This window comes from Numida meleagris, chromosome Z, assembly GCF_002078875.1.
Source record: "Numida meleagris isolate 19003 breed g44 Domestic line chromosome Z, NumMel1.0, whole genome shotgun sequence".
Taxonomy (NCBI): domain Eukaryota; kingdom Metazoa; phylum Chordata; class Aves; order Galliformes; family Numididae; genus Numida; species Numida meleagris.
Window position 1 is genome coordinate 9,855,081 of NC_034438.1, and position 23,400 is coordinate 9,878,480.

At 36.9% G+C, this 23,400-nt stretch overlaps 1 protein-coding gene across 2 annotated transcripts in view; it reads right to left on the reverse strand.

Moving 5' to 3' along the window:
* Positions 1-23,400, reverse strand: part of MTMR12 (myotubularin related protein 12) — a 33,283-nt gene that overhangs the window by 3,279 nt on the left and 6,604 nt on the right. Inside the window, exons 2-15 of one of the 2 annotated variants that reach the window (XM_021380525.1) lie at positions 22,760-22,814; positions 21,468-21,607; positions 19,660-19,732; positions 18,332-18,462; positions 17,627-17,720; positions 15,613-15,736; positions 14,425-14,500; positions 12,381-12,487; positions 10,162-10,286; positions 5,526-5,604; positions 3,822-3,892; positions 2,490-2,662; positions 1,638-1,805; positions 810-971 (exon numbers count right to left, since the gene is read on the reverse strand). In XM_021380525.1, the coding sequence (XP_021236200.1) occupies positions 810-971; positions 1,638-1,805; positions 2,490-2,662; positions 3,822-3,892; positions 5,526-5,604; positions 10,162-10,286; positions 12,381-12,487; positions 14,425-14,500; positions 15,613-15,736; positions 17,627-17,720; positions 18,332-18,462; positions 19,660-19,732; positions 21,468-21,607; positions 22,760-22,814 (1,578 nt within the window). The remainder of the gene's footprint in view (positions 1-809; positions 972-1,637; positions 1,806-2,489; positions 2,663-3,821; positions 3,893-5,525; positions 5,605-10,161; positions 10,287-12,380; positions 12,488-14,424; positions 14,501-15,612; positions 15,737-17,626; positions 17,721-18,331; positions 18,463-19,659; positions 19,733-21,467; positions 21,608-22,759; positions 22,815-23,400) is intronic. The other variant, XM_021380526.1, reaches the window with a different exon arrangement.

Sequence of the window (23,400 nt, forward strand, 5' to 3'; positions counted from 1 at the left end):
TTTGTATTTGCATATACTTTCCCCTGCAACTATAGCAGTGAAGTAACACTGAATAAAGCATTCTCTGAAACAGGAAAATGCTCTTATAGAATCATAGAATCTTCATACAAGCATTACAGATTTCCAAGTTGAATTCAAGCTGGCCAAAGGCCATTTGATTTAGAAGTTTTTAATTCTACATTTCCTCATTACTTGCCACCTTACAGAAGCATATTCCGCTGTATATCATAACAGTTTCTCACCTGAGAACGCTTTAGTACAGAACAGACTTTAGACAACGTAACAGGGAAACTAAAGAACAGCTACCACAAACAAGTTTATTCTACTGTCGTAACGCTGCTTTCCAGTAATGAGGTGATCTACTCAATACTCCATACCCTTGACAGATTTTGTTTGTTTCTGGGTTTCATTGTTTTGTTTTTTCCCATTACACAAGACAAAAATCAAGGAGCCAATTACAAGCCTGCTATGCATTTCAATTAAGTACTTAGTGGAACAACACAATAATATCACTTCAAATCATTACAACTCACTTGGACATTACGTCCCAGGAAGAAGTTAGTAGTTGTAAGCAAGCGCAGTAGTAAGAAAAACTGTGCTGTGCACAGAAAGCATGGAAGACTGATTGAAAAGCTGAGGGAGATGCAAGCAGCACCCAAGGCCCAGATGAGTCTGAACTGTACACATATTTTGTCAATTAAAAGTTGACACTAATACCATTACTGTAAGCATGTTAGAAGTATGACCGAGTTGTACTTTTTTATTTTTATACGATAGAAATAACAGGTTAAGCAAAAAAAAAATCTTACTTTGAATCGTGCAGTTTTCCGTTGGCTTTTATCTGGCTTTGGTTTCTCTGCATAAAGAGGGTTGTTCAGAAAAGCCTGGGCCTTGGGATCAAACTGCACAGACCAGTCCCAGACAGTAAGAAATCTGAAAGGACTGCTTTGTGTCTTCAGGCTTTCACCAGTCTGCCAAAACAAACACGTCACAATTAAGACTGTTAGAAAGGATTTCTGACCAAGTCAAGGTGAAATTAAGAAACATTCTGAAAGCCGGGCAGGAGATGAACACTTGAACTCAAACACAGAGGGCATGTCAGGATTACGGAATAAACCTCTCACGCAGTGCTGCCAATTTAAATTTTATGCTCAGCACTTTATATACTAAACTGTGATCTTCAATTTCTTAGGCTCTTTACAGCCTTGCTTAGGCTAATCTCACTACTTCCACCTCCTTAGGCTAAAGAAAAGCATTAACCAGATGTAAATCAACATTCAAAAACATTGATTTTAGAGCAAAACAGAGTATGTAACAGCAGGATTTTGCAGATAACTTATGCAGGACAGCTTAGGTTAAGGAGCTCAATTCTCATTGGAGAGTAATGAACACGGAACTATAGCCCCACACTAGAAGTAACAGATTTCTGAGTTATTTTCATCTAGTCATCATTGACTCAGAAGTACTGAACTTGATTCTCTAGACCCAAAGTTGCATTGATTCACCTCCAAGGCATCGTTCTTCAATTAAATAAGGAAGAACACACTACTACTGATTTTTTTTTTTTTTTTTAGTATTCCTTGCCTATTGGTCAAACTTGTTATCCGACACATTGAATACACAAAACAAACCCTTACCGTAGTAGTGTCTTTTTGATGTTGTGAGTTGAAGAAGAAAGTGCTGAATATAGGCACATAGAGGCTATCTGACAATACAGTTAAGTAAGTTTCTGTGAACTCAAATGCTGGAGGATACTGTTGTACCAACTGCCAAACACAATTTAGCAAGAGCAGAAACAGAGGAGCCTAAAAGAAAATATTGCATCAGTTTCACAAAAAGTATATTCTATCATGCAAACCATTTATTTTACAGCATTTAGCATCTACAAACACAAATCAAAGACCACAACCTGATGAATTATAGAATTGCTGTACACATCTTTGGCTGAACTCTGTAGTATCATCTGAGCAATCCCAAGCCAGTTGTTAACAGAAGAGAGCAACACTTTCTAAGCTGAATTTGCACGTTATTTCACTATAAAAGGCTGTAGAGAAGCCACTTTCAAAGTTGCAAAACTAGTTCATAACAACTATTAATCAGAATTGAACAGTTTACAGCAGCAATCTGAATTATTCCCAAAATACAAACACATGGAGAAATTAGACTGCAACATCCAGCAATCCACTATAAAACGAAACTCCAGTTGTGACAAAAATGCATAATTCACTTGAGTTATTTCTATGGATGTTACCGTTTAACAGCTTAAAAGGACACAAGATGCAAGTCTTTTTTGCAAGGGTCAAAGACTGAAAGTGAAATTTCATGTTTATTCTTTAGTTGTAAAGACATTGCTGAACTTTAGATAGCAGAAACACTAATACTATACAAAATATCCAGCCAAGGAACTTCTGGATGGATAGCTAAGCCCCTCCTTACGCTGACAAAAATTTTAAATATCAGGTAAGGAAAATAAAAGAAAAACATCATACCTCCTCTTTGTCACTTTTATGTAAGTGGTTACAACGATCCAAAAAGCCATGTCCTCCAATTACCCACTCCTTCTGAATAAGGCTCTGAAATCCTGACTTTGTTCTGCTGTATGAATCCATCATCACTTGAACCAGACTGGAGATTACACAGCACAGATCAGTAGCACTCTCTTCTACAGAAGAGAAGAAAAAGCTGATTGTCTAAACCATTCCTTAAGCTTTGGGTAACAAAGCAAAGAATTGCTAGCTGCACATTACTAAACAAAATTGTATTTCAAAACACAGAAGCACACAATTCCTCACAAGTTATATACCAGAGAAACATTAAATCTGTATTTCTGAGACTGGTTTCTTTTCTGAAAACATAAAGGTTTTTGGACACATATACAAGACAAAATATAAAGCAAACTTTCAATACTCTAATTTTGATCCCTGCTCCTTTCAGTCAGCCACAGGGCACATACTGCCACCTCCTGCCTGAAGCTATTAGGCCAGCTACTCAGTCCCCACTCTTTTGTTCTGCATGCATCTTTTCACAAGGTGTGGCTGTGTCTTAAAGTATCCCTAAACGCACGCAAGAGACATAAGCTGTGTACAGCAGCACTGAAATTGCCTCCTGGTGCAAGATCCATCCTCTGCCATTCACATGCCTTTGAGAAACACCTTCCTGTGCTAGGTTTCTCAAATGGCAATGTGGTGAAAGATTCCTCAATTGTTAATAGAAAAATAGGATGATGGTTAACATTAAGTTTGGTTTTCGATGTGATTACTTTCATCAATCTGGCCAAGCAAACTGCTCAAGATGTATAAAATAAGCATACACTTTATTAAAGTGATTATATATATTAGTGTGCATCTAGAGCAAAAATATCCCTTTAGAAAGTTCTTATTCTCTATGTTCTGCATGAAGCTCATCCTCTCTCCTCAATCTCAAAATACAGCAAAAGACCTTAAGAATAAGTTAGGAAACAAGAACGCATAAATAAGAGAGAGTATGACTTGCATGAAAGTTTATAGGCAGCTTTCTCATTTATAACATATTCCTCTTAGCCTTGAACTATGCTCTTAAGTGTTCCCTTGTGTTTTTTTCTGTTTGTCCAGTTGGTTGTTTTGTTTTTAAGCTACAGGAAGCATTTCCAGGAATGTGTGATCTTCAGCATACTTAAAGCAGCAGACACTTTTCAATTGAACCAGCTTCTACCATAATTGTGAACTGACAGCTCAAGCTACATTTAAAGAACTTAAAAAGAAAATCAGAATTACTTCTATTAATAGGATAATATATTAAAATTTAAAATAATATAAAATAGGATAATCTCATGAATTTCTTACCGATAAGGAGAACATTGGTATGCTGCCTTTCCAGACACTCAACAACTTCTATAGCTTTCTTCAAGACTCGCCTATTGTGGTACAGGAAAAATTTAGTTTAGCTATTAAGATGTTAGCTAGTTATCTATTAAGATCTTTTTTTTTTTTTTTTTAATGAAAAAAGACCTCCCCTAAAAAGGGGTTAAAAGATACTATTGAAACTTGTTTATTCTTTTAATATAAAACTGCACTCAACTTCAGTAGATGAAGAAGCACTTAGTTTCAACATCAAGCTTCCAGGAGGTATCCTTATTTGGCAATCAATCATACATTTCCAGTTGTTAGCTCTGTACATTCATCACACTTGACTATGAATCAGTACAAATCATCACACACATTGAAGCATTACTACTGCTAAGATCAAGATCTTTATCCTGGTACACTGCCTCACTTATTTTCCAACCTACTACATGGTGTATCTCCCCCAGAATCTGTTTTTGAGCAATAAAGGGGAAGACCAGCAATCAGATCTTGTAAGCATGCAGAAAGTGTTTATTCAGAGAATATCATTATCAAGGACGACTGAGTGGAGTTAAAGATCATGTAAGAACAGATCTTACATTGCTGGTTTCTAGTCCTAACTCTTCATGAAGTTGGAGTTCTTCAGAAGATGTTTGCACACAAATGAGGATTCTTGCAACTGATTAGGTCACTAACAGAAGCTAATAGTTTAGTCTCCAATTAGTTGCAGAGCTGTCAGATTCTTTAGTGTAGTTGAGAAGGCGTTCCTACTGACTTCAGGAGCCAAGAATAGGCTGATTCAGGAAGTAACTGCATCCAAGTATGGAACTGACCAGTCTCAAAGCAACCTAAGGATGGGATCCTGGACTGGTATGTACTTTTAATTAGTTATGAGTTACGTCAATGGATTTCCCAACGTAAATCCTTCAATAGAACCTCTCATTCAACATAACTTTCAGCTTTGAAAGAAGGAATTAATAACAATGTCAATATTTGTTGATTATTATTCAGCACAGAATAAACTTAAGATGAGGGCAAAAAAAATGAAGTACTTTATAGTAACAAGCTGATCACGGAATAAGCCAACAGATAATTCAGATAGCACAAAATAACACTGAAAACAAATAAAAGAACCTCAACATTCCACTACAACAAGCCTTATGCCAGCCAACACCATTCCAAGACTTACTCACTGTGGATTGCTGAGAGAAGAAAAAGAACTTGAGGAACAATCAGGAGAGGAAGGGGACAAAACTGAGAACAACTGTCATTTTATTAATCTGTGGTAGGCTAACATCTTGAATACTGCAGTTCATCCCATCCTAAAGGATATTACAGAAGTAGAGAGTACAGAGAACGGCAAGGCTAGTCAGAGACATGGAACAGGTTTCATGCAAGAAAGAAATACTTCAGTTTGGAAAGAAGCTGACTACATACAGGAAGGAAATTTATAGATCTATAGTTTTATGAGGTTTCCTGAAAGAATTGTAATTGGAATGATGTGGGGGGCTTAATACAATTCTGCACTGTAAAAATGGTGTGCTACGTTGTAGAAATAAGATAAATAGGACCATAAGATTGCCTTAGTTTCTTGAAATACGAAGATGTCCTTCACCTTTCCAGTAGGAAAGAAAATTCTTGAAAACCCACTAAAAATTCAACTAGCAACAATTTGAAACCAAGAAAGTTATAGGTATAGCAAACCTGATGATCTCTAGCCAGTTTGTGCTCTCCAACAATGAAAACCATTTCACATCTGTTGCCCAGAAGTCTGTACTGTTATCTGAACAAAACAAAAAAAGCAGTTTACTCATACATAACACTAATAGCCATCCATTATATTACTACTCAGTTACAAAGGGTTATACAACAACTAATGCTGAGTCAGTAAATTGTAGTTACTGTTAAAGCTGACACTTGATTTGTAACTAAAAGAGGAAGTAAAGTAGTCTTGCAAATACCAGTAAAGCTTTGTAGCAAAAAGAGTTTTAGAAGAAGTTCACAGTAACCAAACCAAGTAAATAAACTTGTTGACAATACGGGAAAGGAAAAGTTTAATCGGATGAGACAAATTCTTACTTCTGAGTTGAATTTCAGTTGTCTTGACTTTAAAGTACAATCTACATAAATCTTAACATAAGGAGGTAGGGCTTTGAAAGTCACTAACAGTGAAGCCAGAAATACAAATGAGTTGTAAAAGACAAATTTATGAGATTTACAAATACGAGGAAAAGTTTTAAGCAGTTCACTGGAACTGTAAAAAAAAAAAAAAAAAAAAAAAAAAGTATTAAAACACACCAAAAAAAGATAATAGCTAGGATAAACCAGGAGGCCAGTGTCATATCACAAAATCATAACATTCCTATGAACTTCTCTAGAACGTTTGTAGTTGGTTAAACACAACCTTAATTTCTATTGCTTTTATTCCTAGCTTAATCAGTACTCAGAAAATGAAAGGCTCTCACTAGGCCTATATGGTCAAATAGAATCATACAATCACCAAAGTTGGAAAAGACCTCCAAGATCATCCAGTCCAACCATTCGCCTACCCCCAATATTTCCGCACTAAACCATGTTTAAACCAGATGTTGTCCCTCAGTACAACATCTAAAAGTTTCGTGAACGCCTCTAGGGACTCTGACTCCACCACCTCCCTGGACAGCCCATTCCAACAGGTGTCAACTCTTTCAGAGAACAGTTTTTTCCAAACATCCAACCTGAATCTCCCTGGTGCAACTTGAGACCGTTCTCTCTAATCCTGTCAGTAGTTACGCAGGAGAAGAGGCTGACTCCCACCTTACCACAACCTCCTTCCAGTTGCAGAGAGCGATAAGCTCTCCCCTGAGCCTCCCCTTCTCCAGACTGAACAATCCCAGTTCCCTCAGCCACTCCCCATTACACTTGTGAATCCCTTAGGCTGGAAAAGACCTCCAAGATCACTGGGTGCAACCATTAACCAAGCACTGCTAGTTGGATGAAGAATACGACAGACTCCAGCCTTTAATGGATGAGATGAAGGGGAATATGGCCAGTTTAGCAGGAAGAGGCTCATAAGCTTTAAGTTCTGCAGAATCAGCTTAGCCAATGTAGCAACGCCCTGGAGTGTTCTGAGGAGCTCCTGGGACTTGATGCACAGTCAGAGGAACTAAAGGGACCTGTCAAATTCTCGTAGGCGGTTAGACAAATCAAAAATTCACAATGCTTTCAGCATCTCACAGCTCTGAAACCAGGAGTCAGTGATAGTATGATTCATTTAATAGTGGGCTTCTGCCAGATAAGGCATGCATTCCAAGCTGTGAAGCTTTTGCCAGTGTCTAAAAACTTCAGAGGTAGATTTGGCAATGTGTCCAGTTGTTGATTACTACATGTCACAGTTTTATGATTTTTATGATTGGTATTTCACATCATAACATCATGTAGTGTACTGGCAGTTAAAGAGTTAATGCTCCAGGTCCATGGATTGTCTATAGTTCCTGGTATACTTTCTCAGAAGAGAAGAAGAACTACAAATCCCAGAAGACTTAACTGTTCCACTTCCATTTTCCATTCAGGGGGAAAGATAGAACTGCTCAGGAGTCACGAGACTGCCACTTCTGTTACTTCTCATCTGGGCGCTGCGTGCTCCCTCACCACCTTGCCTTCAACATTAGAGTAAGGCCTTCAGTTCTGGACACTCTATCATTTTATTTGATTTATTAGCTTCAATTCCAATTATATTGTATTATATTGTGTTATCTCGCATTCTGCTATCACATTTAGTAAATTAGTTTTCTCCCTTCGCTCACTGCCACTGTTTTGTTTTTAGGCCCATCTCTCTACCTTTTCCCTATCCCTCTTCCCCCTCTCTTGGAGCATGGGTCTGTGGGTCCCTCTGTCCCATCAGTCTGGAACCAGGCCAGAATCTTTGACACTGCATAACACTATTATGGAGAACATCCAAAGAGAACAGCAAAGTTGATCACTTTGTACTAGAATAAAGAAAAGCCAATGTTATTTGGCTTGCTAAAGAGTAGTAATGCTCTGGAAATCAACAGTCTTGGGAACTGACAGACTATACTAAAGCTTCAGAACATACATTATCAGATCGAAAGTCTGATGCAAAGTACATGAAAAGTTAAGCATGAGTTTGCAAAGTTGTGGCAGGAGAATACTCAGATCCTGTGACTCTGGAAACTAAGCATTTATGTTCAATTTGGACAGTACTTTAACTCATGTGAACTTGAAAGCTGAAGACTCCAACTACTGAAGGCAAAGGCAAAAAAAGAAGTGGGACAGTGGTGCATCATCTCCAAAGAGGACATCTGTTAGTGCAAAGTCCTCAACAAAGGGCAGCAGAGATTATTTTGCTGGTGAACCGTACACATTGCCAGGAGACAACGGTACTGAAACCAGGCAGCATTACTTTGAGGTGAGAGCACAGATGGAAGTTAGCGCACATTTTATAATGCGAACTCAAAGGCACCATTATATCCTTCCAGAATCAAGTTCACTCAGCCATTATCACCACCCTTCACAGCCTGGTGTGGTGGCCTTGCAGTTAAGTACTGGTTTGCAGGTGCAGAAGGCAGTGAGAACACTCCAGAAGAGTGAAACTGGATTCAGAAGAACAACAAGCAGTCTAAACGGTGTTGCCCAATAATATTTATTAAACACGTCAGTTGTTGAATGTTTTTTTTTTCCTGTGCAGCCGCTACACATAGAAGGTTATGTATTTACTTGCAAGTGATTAACTTAGATTTGAAAACTAGTCAGATAGACCAGGAGCTGTAGCTAAATACTGTTTAATACTGTACTTACACATTGTTATGGATTTGAATGTTAATTTTATTAACATTTTTCTATGAAGAATATAACAAACACTGTTTTCTTAGCTCTCTCAGCAAGAATTGACTATGCATTTTATTACTACTGAGCTTCCCATTCAAGTCTGAGATAACAAACATGTATTTCAAAAGAATACTGATTCATTTAAAAGATGACAGGCTAGCTATGAATGAACAGTAAGAACAATCCGTGCTTTTTTCTTGATTAAAAAAATCTTTCTAATTCCCATGAGTAATTCACCGAAGTATCATGTATTTAGAGTTTGAGTTCAGTTCCTGTTTTTCACAAATTACACAAAATGTAAGAACGTGGAAACACTTAAAGCATTGCTCTGGCCTCCATGAAGACTCAGTATGATATGTTGGCTGTTGAGCTAGGAATTCTTTCAGGTTAAGAGGTTCAGAACCAAAAATCCAGTACTTTCAAAACATACAGCGTGGTACTGCTGACAGAAGTAATTTATTTTGGGTCTGCTCTTGGTTTCCCAGTTTTGTGGCTTGATGCTGCTTGGATTCTGATAATTAGCAATTCACACTGATCAGAGTATTCATCAGACAGGAATGATAAGATGAACAGCTCATTTTGGTCTGCAGGCAACAAAGCTGCAGTGCAGTCAAGTCTGGGATCGAGAGTGCCAAAGCTTAAGACTAAATGCAGAGAAGTGGGGGAGCTATTGCTTTGTTCAGCTTCTTTTAAGCCCATATTTTTCTGATTAAAAGAGATGCAGTATTTCCTTATATGTGTCTTAAACTCAAGCTGGTCTTTTTCTTACAGGAGTCTAAGTCAGTAGAAACTACACTGAAATTATAACTCACTGTTTTTAGCTCTCAAGTAGTATGAAGGATTCATTGCAATTTTGACAGCATATTCTAGAAAAAAGAAATCTTCACTATGAACCTCTGATGAGTATCTCATATCCTACACTTCTCTTCAGTATCAAAAGCCTTTCCAGAAAATTTATGAGAAACTATCCATACTAATTTGCAATCAATTTCAACTCCAATACATTCTATGTATAAAACCAAAAGGCATTAGATACTGTATGCAGGCTATGCTGCAAATATACAGTGCTTCAGTGATTATCAGTTTCTTATGTCCAACAACAGTAGTCTTCAGGAAAAGTTAGCATTTAGTCTAGTATTTGATACAACCCAAAGGATTAAAAACCTTAGCATCAAACATTCAATTTCAGCGTATCAGAAAAAGTTGAAGTCTCTCACAATTTCAATCCAGCTAATGTATAGTACTGAACATTTAAACTTCACTAATAGTTGCTCTTTTAAATAGATTTTCAGATACTGTGACTGCTTAGTAAGAGATAGATAAGTCTAAGGACTACAGATCTCCATTAGCAAGTCAGTCATAAGCACAGTCCTTAGCTACATACTAAGACTGCATTTAACCAGTATCAGAAAATAACACACAAAGAGAAGGACTACCTCTATTAGAGGCAGAACAGCATTGTCATTCCTTTACAGATTTCAGAGACTGAGCATTACTTTGAAGTTCAACTTACCTATCAAAAACAGCTGCTTAAATCTTGTGTACGCAGTCTGGATTTCTTGCAGAGATGGAAGGCTGCTTGACAAGTCATCTGTCTTCAGGAGTTCATAGGGAGGTTTTCTAATTGTCCTATAGATTCTACACCAAATCACCAAGAAATTAAAGCCTTCTGCTTCACAAGTCAAATAATGCACCAACTAAATACAAAGTTAATATGCATAAGTTTGGGAAATCACTGTAAGACTAAGAGACACACATTCCCAGAAGCTAATAACCTCCGTGCAAGTCTACATACTGGTTGGAAGCTTGCCTACAAGCTTATGAGAGGTTTTGCTGCTCTTACTTCTCACACTGAAAAAAGTAATGCCCATGCATATTTGTGCACTTTATGAATATTACATAGGCTGCTTGATTTTTACTACTGCTTCCTTAGTAGGCATTGTCTTCACTACAGACACCAAAATTACTTTAATAGCAGGCTATTCACAGGCAAATGTAGAAATAGGATGGACAGAAACATCCACATTTCCAAGCAGACGCTTACAGTTTTTCCTGACTTCTTTCAAGTTATATTCTGGCACTCAGCTACCACGTCTGCTCATGAAACATGAGAGTAAAAGAAGAAACTATCTCAACTCAAACAAGACTGTATACCTGCCTCGCACTTCTCTATGCACATGCATTTTCCCCTAGGAGGTGAGAAGAATATTAGGACAGATAAGCTCTGGTTTGGACCAGGAAGGGTCCCTCTCACTCATGCTCCAGAGGTTGTCTATGAGTAAGATACTAAGTCTCAGCTTCAAAAATAGCTACTGTTACATTGACTTCTTGTTGTACAGTTTTGGCAAAAACTACTCCAGCTTGTAATTCAGAAGAAAAGCCTTGTAGGCATTTGGTCAGCACAGGACAGTATTTTGTCTCCTGGCTGTTGCAGAACAGAAATCTGCTTTAAGTGAGAATTACAGGAGTACACATGCAAAACGCAGGTCTTCAGATCTACTAGAGGATGCATCAGATCAGAAGAGCATCAAGCAAAAGCAGTGACTTATCAATTATGATACTTCTTCCAAAATGAAATAAACAATTTGTGGCAGGATATTTGGCTCTAAAACATTTTCAATGTTGTTAACTGTATACATCTGCTGTGTGACTGAGTTATGATTCTCATTACAATGGCATGCTGACACATCCTTATAGACATCTTCTACAAGTATTTTGAAATATTAGTGGAAAACTTCCAGTACTCCATTCCATAACAAAAATACATAGACACCAATACTACCCACAAGTTTAGAAGTCCACAGATAAGGATCAGAATATCAGTTGATACTTTATTACCGCTTACTGTTAGTTTTACTTCCACATTATGAAACAGCATTAAGAAGAGCCACAAGACACGAACTTCCCCATTTCAGAAGGAAATGCTTGAGAATCTGCAGGAAGGGTCAAAAGCCTCTCTCATGGAATAATAATTAAGAACCTTGTTTTTAAAAATTAAGAGCCAAATCAAGTTATTATCTGTTAGTTCTCTGATTAACAGGCTCCCATCTATGGCAAACAAGCAACTAGTGGTGAAGCAGTACAAACAGTATATATTGACTTGATTGCTCCTCTTAGGAGCAAATTATGAGGTAAGTTCTCTCCAGGACACCAAACAGGTTAAAAAAAGCTGGGGGCAGGGAAGCAACAAGTCATCAGCAAGCATCTGTGTTCTTCTCTTTATCTTAGTTTTCACATTTTTCTAATTGCTGAGCTGTATCAACTCACTAATTCAGCTTAAAAATAAATTGTCTTACCAACGCATCTGTAGTGAACTACGAAAAACTTGTTAAGAGGACAGCTGATTTTACAAAGATTTACCTCAACTAAAAAAATTCATGTTTAGAGATGAAGAGTTTGGACTCACTTGCAAATAACTGAGCCCATCAGTTAATGATACTACGACTGTACTTAAGAACTACAGAGATGGCACCGCTTTACTTAACAAGGACAGTTTATACAGAGATTAGTCTGATATATATATATTTCTGCAAGTAGGTCTTCAGTGACATTACAGTCCTGCACAACTGACCGCAGATGCTATTAGGCCAGGGGCTTAAACCCATTCCAATACAGTAGACTATTTTCAGATCTAGCCTGATGCGTGCAAGCTTAAAGATATAGCATATATGGAAAAAGAGAAGCAAGGTCCATACCAAGCAAAGTGTTGTGGACAGAATAGCTATTACTGACCCATCCAAGAAGGCTTTTTGCATTTGTGAAGTGCTGTCATCCTGTTCTTTGGGAAATGCGGACATTTTGAGAAGAGCAGCACCATTATGGCAAGACCAACACCAAATCTGCAGAAAGACATTCACTGTGATAAAAGCTGATAAAGTATTTCATACAAAGTAGTTGACTGAGCCATTGCAAGAAATTTGTTTATGCTGTGCTTTGTTGAATATTTAGTGTATTCAGTGATTTGGTAATAGCAAACTTCTATATTCGCATCCCAGCTACATGCCTCAGTACAGTATTTACACTGGAAGATTTGCTAAAGATGGCTCTTGTAAGTAACTCAATAGTCATCAGTCTCACCACAGAAATAGTAGTATTTTTCTAGTAGTTAAGCTGCAAAATAACTCACAATAGATACGCTCTCATACCTTTCCACATGAGCTGTATGTTAATGTCACTAAGCATATGAAACACTAAACATGAGCTCCACAGCTACGTAAGTCGCTACAAAAGTAATGCCTATTTATTTCCACGGAAACTGCAACAGATACAAAGAGCACAGTACCACTAATTAATAGAACAAATTTTCAGCTACAAAACACTATTTTTCTACGTAGTCACCACCATTAGCTATGCATTTCACAACTGATGAACAAAAGCATGTGTGCCACGCTTAAAAATCTGCACCAGGGGAGGTGACACATTGTGCTGTCACCACTACTGAAACGCACCACCTGCTGCCTCACTGTGCTGTCATCTCATGTTTGGGATCCATAAATGTTCAGCAAGTGTAAATGAATGTCAATGGGAGCAATTTTTGCCCACACAGAGGAATTCAATGACACAGCTTTGCTTCATACGCACTTCCATGGGCAGTCTGACAAAATGGCATCCAACCTTTGCTGCCATCTGTGGTATGACAACAAGATGTAAAGGAATATTGGTTGGGAAGGCCAACTGAATCAAATTGGAGGCATTACTTTTGGAGCAGACCTCATAAATCAAACTGCACTGTTACAAGTATTCTTTAAAACAGATCAGTCCTCAAAGCTTCTCACTTCCCCTATGCAACTGCTTGAGTCACATCTTAAAGCTCTGAAAATGATCTGTCCTTTCACTACTATCCCAAACAGATTTAATATGGTAAAGATATTTTGAACACAAACTTCTCACAAAGGATTGGGAAGTAAGTAGAAGAATTCTGCAAGGCTTCTGACCAATGCAAAATGCAATGAAAAAAGCTTCTATATATTGTCTGGTCAACTGAAGACAAGTAAATCAGATTATTTTGAACTTCACTATTGGAAAGTAAAGATTAGACATGACAGCATAGAACTATCTTCATGAACTGACTAAGAGTATGAAGTTGACAGGTTTTTAATTGGCAAATTTGATAGACACTCAGCAACTACGATTAAATATCCTAAGTGAGGTTACTTTGCTTCTTGTTTGTGTTCTGTCTTACCAGTTCTTCAAGCGTGACGTGAGGCAGGAAACCAAATCCAGCTACAGGTAGTAGAATATATTTAACTTCATTTTCTGTTGAGACTGGTAGAATTACTTGTTTTTTCTTTTCCTCTATTGGTTTTGTAAAAATGCTGCATTGTTACAGACATACTACTCACCAGTACTCAAGCTAACTAGTGCTATTCAACTATACCTGCAAACGCAGGTCTTCACCTCAGTGCCCAAAATGCATTTCCAGCCCTACATCCTGCCCCAGCTAGATAACAGTCAGTGCTCAGTCTCGTGAAACACAGGCTGATGGAAATACAGATGAATAGTATGTGCAGAGTATAGGATGTTAGATACTTAATATAAGTAAACAGGCTTGTGAATCAGCAGATTACATACTTTGCTTTACACTGTTCAAGGGAAAACAGAACACTCTGTGCACCCCTCTTTCCAAAATCTATTACCTTTACTGTAGGCTACGTTAACTAAACGTGAACTGTTAGAAACATGTTTTGAAGATAATGTAGTAACATCTACAATGCTAGTTGAATTTTATCATCTCAAGAAGGTTACTGACCTCAGCCACACATGCATATATACTTACAGGAATGCCTCTGCCTTCATACTTCAAAATACTCTCTTCAGAAACGCACATGGGAACAACAAAATACAAAGGCAACCTAAGATGACCAAAAAAAGTTTCATGCACTTGGGAACAGAACAAAGAACAATATCCAAGCTCCTTTAGTGATGGCAAGTGCTTTAGCCCACACGCTAATTATGTGTTCACTCTTAGAGCTACAAAAATCTTTCCAACTAGATAATTTTGTCCTCAACAAAATTTTCAGCTTGGTAACACTTTCTTTCAATCCTGTGCTGTTCATTTTCACTGCAACACTACCCTGCCTTAGCAAGGCTGCAATTAAATTCCACATTCAATTGTAACATCCAGGACTGTCTTTGTTCTCACACTACTAGCTGTTTCAACAATATCCTTGTAATATTAGATAACTAATTCAATTTCTGCATCTCGTAAGCCATGCAAGTCACAATTCAAGGACGTCATTTAATATATCATGAGTTTACAGTATCAGATATGACATTTAAGGCCCACACAAGCAGTGATGAGTATTTAATCTTAAATTTTGAGTCTCAAGACAGACCCAGAATGAGTAACTAAGATTTAGCTCTACTTTGAAAATTGGACTTTCTTTCCAAGGCCTGTGAAACCTTACAGGATTTGACTATTGAACAGTAGTAGTACACTACGTATTGTACAGATCTCAAATAGATACTCCTTAGAGATGTCTATGCCTTCCAGTTTAGCTAACTTTCCACTACTGGAGAGACATTTTAATTTCCACCAGTGTATTTGCTGACATATTTTAAACCAGTTAATTTTTTTTTTCCCCAAATAAAAACAAAAAAATCTTAACTGCATGTAATTTGAGTTTTTACCAAGATAAGTGTCATTCTGATTCGTTAAGTGTGACAAAGTACAGATATTAGACCCACATTATTTCTGTTCCACTTTAACATGGTATTCTTCATCCTTGGAGATCATCAAAACTATTCTGATTAAACTCGACCTAATTTTGAAGTTAATTCTGCTTGACTGCAGGATTGCATAAAACGACCTCCTAAGGTCCCAAGTCAAAGTATCCTATAACACAAAATGGAAACTGGATACTAAAAAACAGGCATAATGCTACCTTACGATGCTGAGCATTAATTTTTACAAGAATTAATGAGATGTATATCCAAAGCTCATTATTAGACATGGCAAGCTTACTTTTCAGAGACTTTGTAGCCTTCATTGGTAGATACTGCTTTGTATTGCACATTCCCCTTTGTTCGCTCCAACTCATCACGCCAGTCTTCGAGAGTATCAAACATCACAGTTTGGTTTCTTCCATCTATCAGATAAATCATGTTAATTCAGATTTCGCATTTCATATAATGTTAATTCTTTTATCACAGATAGGAGTTTTACACTGAATATAGCATCTGAGGAATTTAGTAAGAATGGAAAATAGATTACAGCACTTGGTCTTGATCATTTCAACTAAGATTCCTCCCATACTTCCACTTAGCCACCTCAGCAACAGTTACAACAGCAAACTGATTTAGCCACAATTCTAATTCAACAGACACATAATTTATGGAGTAACATTAATTGTTTTGGACACTGGTCATAATCAAACATTCTGCAAAACTGAAGTGATAAGCAGAGCTAGAACTTCCATGGACGATACAACTGCAATGCCTAATAAAGACTACTTTCTTCTACATTTGCTTAGTATCTACCTGGAAAAAAACTCATATTTCTGATGTTTGTAGTTGAAACTGAATACCAGTTACAGCTGAATTACCTAAGCCAGCAATACGCCCTTGCAGCAAAGAAAGCCAAAGTATTTCTGGTCTGCACTGGGAAAACTACTTTCCCCAAATTGAATGAGCTGATTATTCCTCTCAATTCTGATGAGGCCAGAATTGAGCTAATGGTGAGGCCATTACTGGAACAACGTATCCAGCACTAGGGCCCTCAGTACAAGACAGCCACAGTACAAATCCAGTGAAGATGCATTCAGGGCTTGTTGAAACAACAGATAAGGGCCTGAATGCTGGGATTATTCAGCCTGGAGAAGAGAAAGCTCCACGGGATCTCCACACATATAAACTCCTGATGGGGTAGATGGGGGAAGCAGGAAGTAAAAAATTTGTAGCTAGACTCCCAGAGGTATCCAGTGAGATGACACATGGCAGCATGCACAAGTTGAAATGCAGCAAATTCCATTCAAACATAAGAATAAACTTCACAATGAGGGCGGTCAAATAATGAAATAGGCTGCCCCAGAATTGTGGAGTCTGTCCTTAGAGATACTCAAAACTCAACTGTATGCAACCCTGGGGAACTTGCCGTAGTTGAGACTACACTGAGTGGTGCAGGGCAGACAGGAGGAGATGGAAAGGCACATGACTGGTTGATATCCAAGAGTTTAATCTAACCCAGTGATTTTGTAATTGCATGAAATACGTTGATAAGCATCCATTTAACATCTTAGGTACAAGGAAAACTTTCTTCTGGAACAGGAGCATGTGTTTTTGGTGCACCAAGAATCAGGTTCTTAACTTAAAACAGCACTACTGCTTCAGCTGAAGACAAAACTATTAAATGCTAGAAAGTGCACTGATAACTTTTTATGTTAAGTTTTGAAGATTACTATATTATTCAGCTAAGTTTGATCAAGTGGGAAAGTTATGTAATAAATCAGCTAAAAGGAAGTTGGATAATTACTGGAACTTCTCTATATGAACCTACGGGTTTTTTTGTAGTTGCCTGGGAAAATCAGATTGCTTGCAAATAAGAGAGAAAAGGGAAATCCTATGCCAGTGGCCATTGCAACTGTAATAATTCAAAAGTTAAGGGCAGGAAGTTTGGTTCACTGCAACGTTACACAAAACAGTAATAAAATAAGCAAAATATCTTCCAGATGAGAGCATTCTGGGCAGATACATATGAAAAGCATTTGCAAATACTGATAACAGTTTTCAATCCAAAGATGCTACTCTTGCTTGTAAAAATTCTGCACAACTTCACTGACATTCTCACACAGATCAACTGGAGGTGATTTAGAGACTTTTAGGAAAAAGTGCAACAACACATGACAAATGAATCTTCAGAGGCAGACAGCTAATCAGGTAGTGTCATAGAACAAGTACAAACTCAGCTACCAAGCATCCCAGACTGCTTTAGGAACTAACAGCATGCAACAAATACAATCTAAAAATACAAGAACATTTACCTGTGTTGTCTGGGGCAGCTGATGCATAAGAAAACAAAAACAAGCGTTTAAGCAGCTTAGGAGTCTGGCTATGATGAATTATGCCACTGACAATCTAGGAAAGGACCAAAAATTAACACCCAGACTAATAAAACAGTCAGTGTAAACAACATCAGTTTTCAATCCCCTCTCCCAGGCTTAAAACAAAACTGCTCTATGGGAAGGCCTTTTCCCTTGTCTTGACGGCAATGTACTTACTTGACTCCGTGAGAAGCATTATAGATGTTCATCCTATAGATTGACTCATTTAAATAAAGCTAGTAAGGCTTCTGGTCTTGCGTTAAAAGGACTAAAATTACCAAGAAACTAACTGCTTTTCTATTAGCAAGACTGATGTCCACAATGCTGTAAAATAGTATCACTTCAGCACAGAACAGCATTACAAGTTTGTTGGATCTGAAGCTAATTATACATATTACTCTCAAGCTCCTCTTATCTTCAAGAGCAACTACATTTTATCTTTTTAACTGCTGTATGTAAAAATGTTTAATGAATAAGGTTGGCTCAAAGAAGCCTCTCTCTCTTAATTGGAAATGCTCAGAAAACACTTCAACTTAAATGGATCTCTGAGAATAAACTTCATCCTTCCCTCATCCCCGACAAAGAAATTAATACCTACAACCATGCTTAAAAAGGAAAAAACACAAATGAAGTTCCTATACTTACTCTTTTTACTTCCTCCTCTTTTGTGTATCTGAGGCAGAAGTTAAATACTCTAAGGTCTTTGCAGTAGATAATTAGCTTCTCTGGGTATTTTCTCAGTTGTCCAGTTAAAAGCTTCTTTTTCTCGTCATAAACTGCAAAATCAACAAGATTTAAATAATTATCAAAAGGAACAGTACCATCAATTCATAAAATTATCCCTATTTGCCCTTTCAAAACTTGAGAAACTAATTCAATCCCAAGTTTTAGCAACTCAAAATAAGCGTGCTACAACAGTATTGCAAGCTGTGGGTTGATGCTATCACCAACTTTAACATAAACCCACTTACGTTACTTGCTACAACGTAGGAACTGGACTTACAGCCAAACCATCTGCTCAGTGTTTACTTTTGTTCATTCTGACAGCATAAGTTCAGTTTTGAAATACATGAAGAACAATTCAGTAGTTTTGCCCAAGAGAGAGTCAAGCAACTATGTTCATTAACCTTCTTTAAAAATTATTTAAAACCATTATAAATCCCTCAAGACAGCCCTTTGTTCACTTCCTTTTGAGAATATATAATTTTGCATCTTCAAGTACTATCAGCTAGGCCACTGGAAACAAAACCAAATTATCTCATAACAATGCTCCAATATTCTCCCTCATCTACTTCTTCACCAATCCACACCACCATTCATAAATACTCTGAACACTAATCCAAAGTTAGGCTGCTCAATAAAGTCTTCCTTACTACTTACAAATTACTAATCCTGCGCTTACCTTTTTTTTTTTTTTAAGCAACATAGGCATACCTACAAGCTCAGCTGCAAAACACCATTTTGTCTGGCTTGTAAAGTAAAAGCTCATTTTCTACCACCTTCCATATTACGAAGAAATCAAGAGTCTCATCAAATGAAGTTCCCTTAGACACAAAAGGCATCCAGGAATTACTCACTTGTACTGCTCTACAGTGCAATTGCTTAAATGAAGTTTGTAACTCCATATTTACAGGAAACAGCTGACACATATTAGAATAAGATATTTGTACAATCTTAAACCAGAGACTTTGTACAGTACATTTTTTGCCACGAATAAACACATTTTGAAGAAACTGATCAATCTACATTTTGTTTAGGGCAGACAAGCATGAGGGACAAAGCTGGATTCTTGCATATCTTTTATCTGTCATTTCATCATTAAAATAACCACAGTTGCTCTTCCCAGATTACACAACCTAGTCTTGAAAGCAGGAACTCTATTCATTTTCTAAAAAGGATATGTACAGAACAAGAACACAAGAATTAGAAGGCATTTAGAAGCGTGACATACATTAAACCAAGAGCTGACCTACCTCCATAGATTTGATCTACACATTGCAGGGTTATGTCATTTTCTCCTATGATCTTATTCTTAAATTGTGGCTCCTAGAACATAGGAAAAAAATTTCAGAAATCTTGCACTATGAAGAACTAGCACCTTCTCACAAGTAAAGTGTGTATTTGGTACATATTATAATCTCAGCTTTACTCTCATTTTTATAATCTGTGTAAGGCAAAACATGAAATAGTTCTTAAAATACAGACAGTCACTGGTTACACAGCCATAATATATAAATTGAAAATTGCGTTCAAGTTTCAACTATGTCTGCAATCATTCTTACTTTTCAAGTAACTTTGAAGCATGTATTTCTATTGAGGGTCACATTTTAAACTAGAATCATTGCAGTAAACAGGAAATACAGTAACTTGATGTAATCCAAGTCCTTTCATGAAAAGTTTCCTTGCTGTGGGAAACTGGCAGGAAACAAAGTGTCTTAAAAGAATGCAAATCCCAAGTGTTCTCAAGACACTTATTCCAACATAAGAATTGGATTTATCACTAGGCAAAATAAAGTCACACAAGCCAATTCTGTCAGACTCCCTTCACCTTCCATGAATTCAGAGGATTAAAAAAGGATTCGAGCGATGCCACAATTAAACACTTATTCTAAATACTACTCCCAGAAGGCTTATGTACACTACATGAGCAAATAACATTTTACATGAATACAGCTGGGAACAAAGTCAGCCTCATTTAAACTATTTTCAAGTCTGCACTACTCTGAAATAGGTGACTAACAATGAACTTCTACTTATAAATATTTGCTGACTCAGCATGCTATAAACCTAGGATTTAACAAGCTAAAGATGGAACAGAAATTAGCAAGGTCACTACCACGTTTAGAACATATCTCATGGGATGTGTGGGAAGGGCTGTACAGCTTTGTCCAAATTCCTTTCTCAAGGTTCAAAAAACCCCGTATTTTGCTGTACAAGCCTTAGTTTGCAATATTAAATTCCCTGAAATTTTATCTCTCAAATATCTGACTGCAATCAACACATCTTCTCATTCACTTCCAAGTTGATCTTGCACTCCTAAGAGCCACATACAAGCTTCTCCTCCATTTGCAACACATAAAAGGAACAGCTTCACATGCTCCAGCACACCCAAAAAAATTGTGGCATTAACACTCCTCTTTGAGGACTCAATTTGAATACCAAAGAAGACAACTTATTTCTAAGAACTGGGGACGTTTTAGCTTCAAAAACATTTGTAAGCTTGAAATCTTTGTAGTTGACGCTTGTGTCTGAGTGGAATAACGCAGAGCTTTTCTGAGCCATACAGCAGTTACTTTGAGGATTTCCACTGTATTTCAGCCTACCCGGTCTTCTGGAACTGTAAAATGGTTCTGTAGATGTAACCCAAATTCAAGTCCATTGTTATACAACATTAGAAGTATGTTTGATGTTGACACTTTTGCAACTGCTACTAGATAAGCAGCAAAGTTTAAACTAATTGTAGATTTAGCTTTCAAATCATTCCATTCTTTTCACTTGAGCTTAACATAATTACTGATTCACAAGGTAAATAAAAATTTTTAAACTACATCATTTATAAATATCCACATACAAACTTCAAATACTTTCACTGAAATAGTCTCAGCTTGAGGACATGTATGGATCAAACAGATGCAGACTGATTAACAGAAGTCTAGCACCATTAAAACTTTCCATAAATATATATTCATTCTTACATAAAGGAAAGGTAAAATTATTTAGTCAAAGAGACTATACTTCTTCAGAGTCTGTTTGGTCATAATAAGAAGACTTGTCTTCCTACATTATCATCCGAAGTAGAATCATCATCAAGGAAAGCAATCTTGAAGTTTGTGCATACAAGTTTTCCATAAGTGCCACGATTTGACCCATCTTCTTGTATGTACTTGTAGACCGTGCTTGCCTCACAAAGCAGCTGTTCACCTGTATAAAACAAACATTAACTTGTAACATGACTGATATGTGTCATTATTTCAATGCACCTTAAAATCAGTATTCATTTCCTTTACAGCTTCTTTTAACTGTATACCTGAAGATATTTAAGTACTTACACAAAGAATAAGAGGCAGCTCTTGAAATCAGTACCCAGAGAGCCTCTCAGGTTACTAACACAACTAAAGATAGACTAAATACTGTTCAGCTGAACACAATGAGTTTCATAATCAGAAGCATCTTGACCATGGCCCAGTAACAGGAGAATAACACAGAATATTAAAGACCCACCACACATATGTATACTTGAAAAACAAAACCCAAATCCCGGTAAAAAGCAGTTAATACAGTCAATGAACAAACTGAAAACCGTTCCAGTTTTCTACACCACTAAACCGTTAATAATGCTGAAATATTTGAGTTAATTATTACAAGGTCCTCACAGTTAGTTTTCCATTGCTTTAACTGTAGATCTTTTTTATTTTACATACCCCAGAATTATTTTAAAGTTCTCGAACAAGTTACATAAATCTTTAATGAAGTTTTAATCTTCAAATTAGCATGTACTCAAAGTTTAAAATAAAAACAGATTTTAATAAGTATAGACACTCAAACTACTCTTTTCTAGAAAGAAAACTTGACTGAACAACACTATATTAAGCTTTCACTTGTATTCTGTCTTAGCAACCTCATCTTCCCTAACCTTGGAAAACACTGATCGTATTTTCAAACAACTGTAAATTTTAAAAGACTCTTAACAGTGAATGAGATATGGAAAGGCCAAAACTGCTCAAAGTAGAAACAAAGCACATGGAGGTTAAGTATCTACTAGTTCAGTTTTTTGGCCTTCAAACCAAGGCCAAAAAAAAAGTCTAAACAACCTTAAAGAAACAGGACATAGTTTGGACCATTTTCCACATGCATCTTACCCGAAGATACTATTCTCTACAAAATATACATTAACTTTTTATAAATTCTCTATAATCCATGCAGATAGATACTTAAAATATTCAACCTGTAAGGGTGGTACTCCACAAACAAGTATTTTACCATCGTGGATGTAACTTGGGTGTTTATGGTACACAAATAAGAGTATATATAATTTACATAATTATTTTATTATTTAATTCTGAGCACAGTTACCTGGTAGTAAACGAGGATTTACTTCCTTTTCTATGGGTTCCTTTACATGTATTTCCTAGAGAGCAGAAGAGTAATTACTTCTTTGCAGAAATCATATCTTTAATATATACTGTAAATGACTGCACCCACATTCTAGCCAACAGGAAAATTAATGTTATGGAGAGTACTTCCTCTCCTAAGGTAAAGAGAAAGTTTGCAGTACACTCCTTCTACTTAAGGCCAGCTGTCTACTAGATAGATCATTAAGTTAGTTTCACACTGTTGAAAACCTGAAAAAGGAAATGCATTATTTTCATAAGGAACAGACAAAAAAATTAAGCATTATTAATAGTATTTAAGTTTTTTTCAGTAAATATAAACGGGTAAGTGTATATCTAGTGTTACATTACCTCCCAGAGTTCATTGGAAGCTTTTCCACATAACTAGTATTTGTTTCTAGTGCACCTTTGGTAGTTTTTAGTTCCTCATCCTTCATTACCTGTTTCTGCTTTTCTTATGTGTATTTTTGCAAACAAAGCATGTAAGTCACTTCAACAGCACTAAGATTATAGCGAAAGAGACTTCAGAATCTCAGAGCAAAGAGTTAACACAAGTCAGAGGATGTCTGGACTTCAGTTTGGACTCAAACTGCATAAAACAAA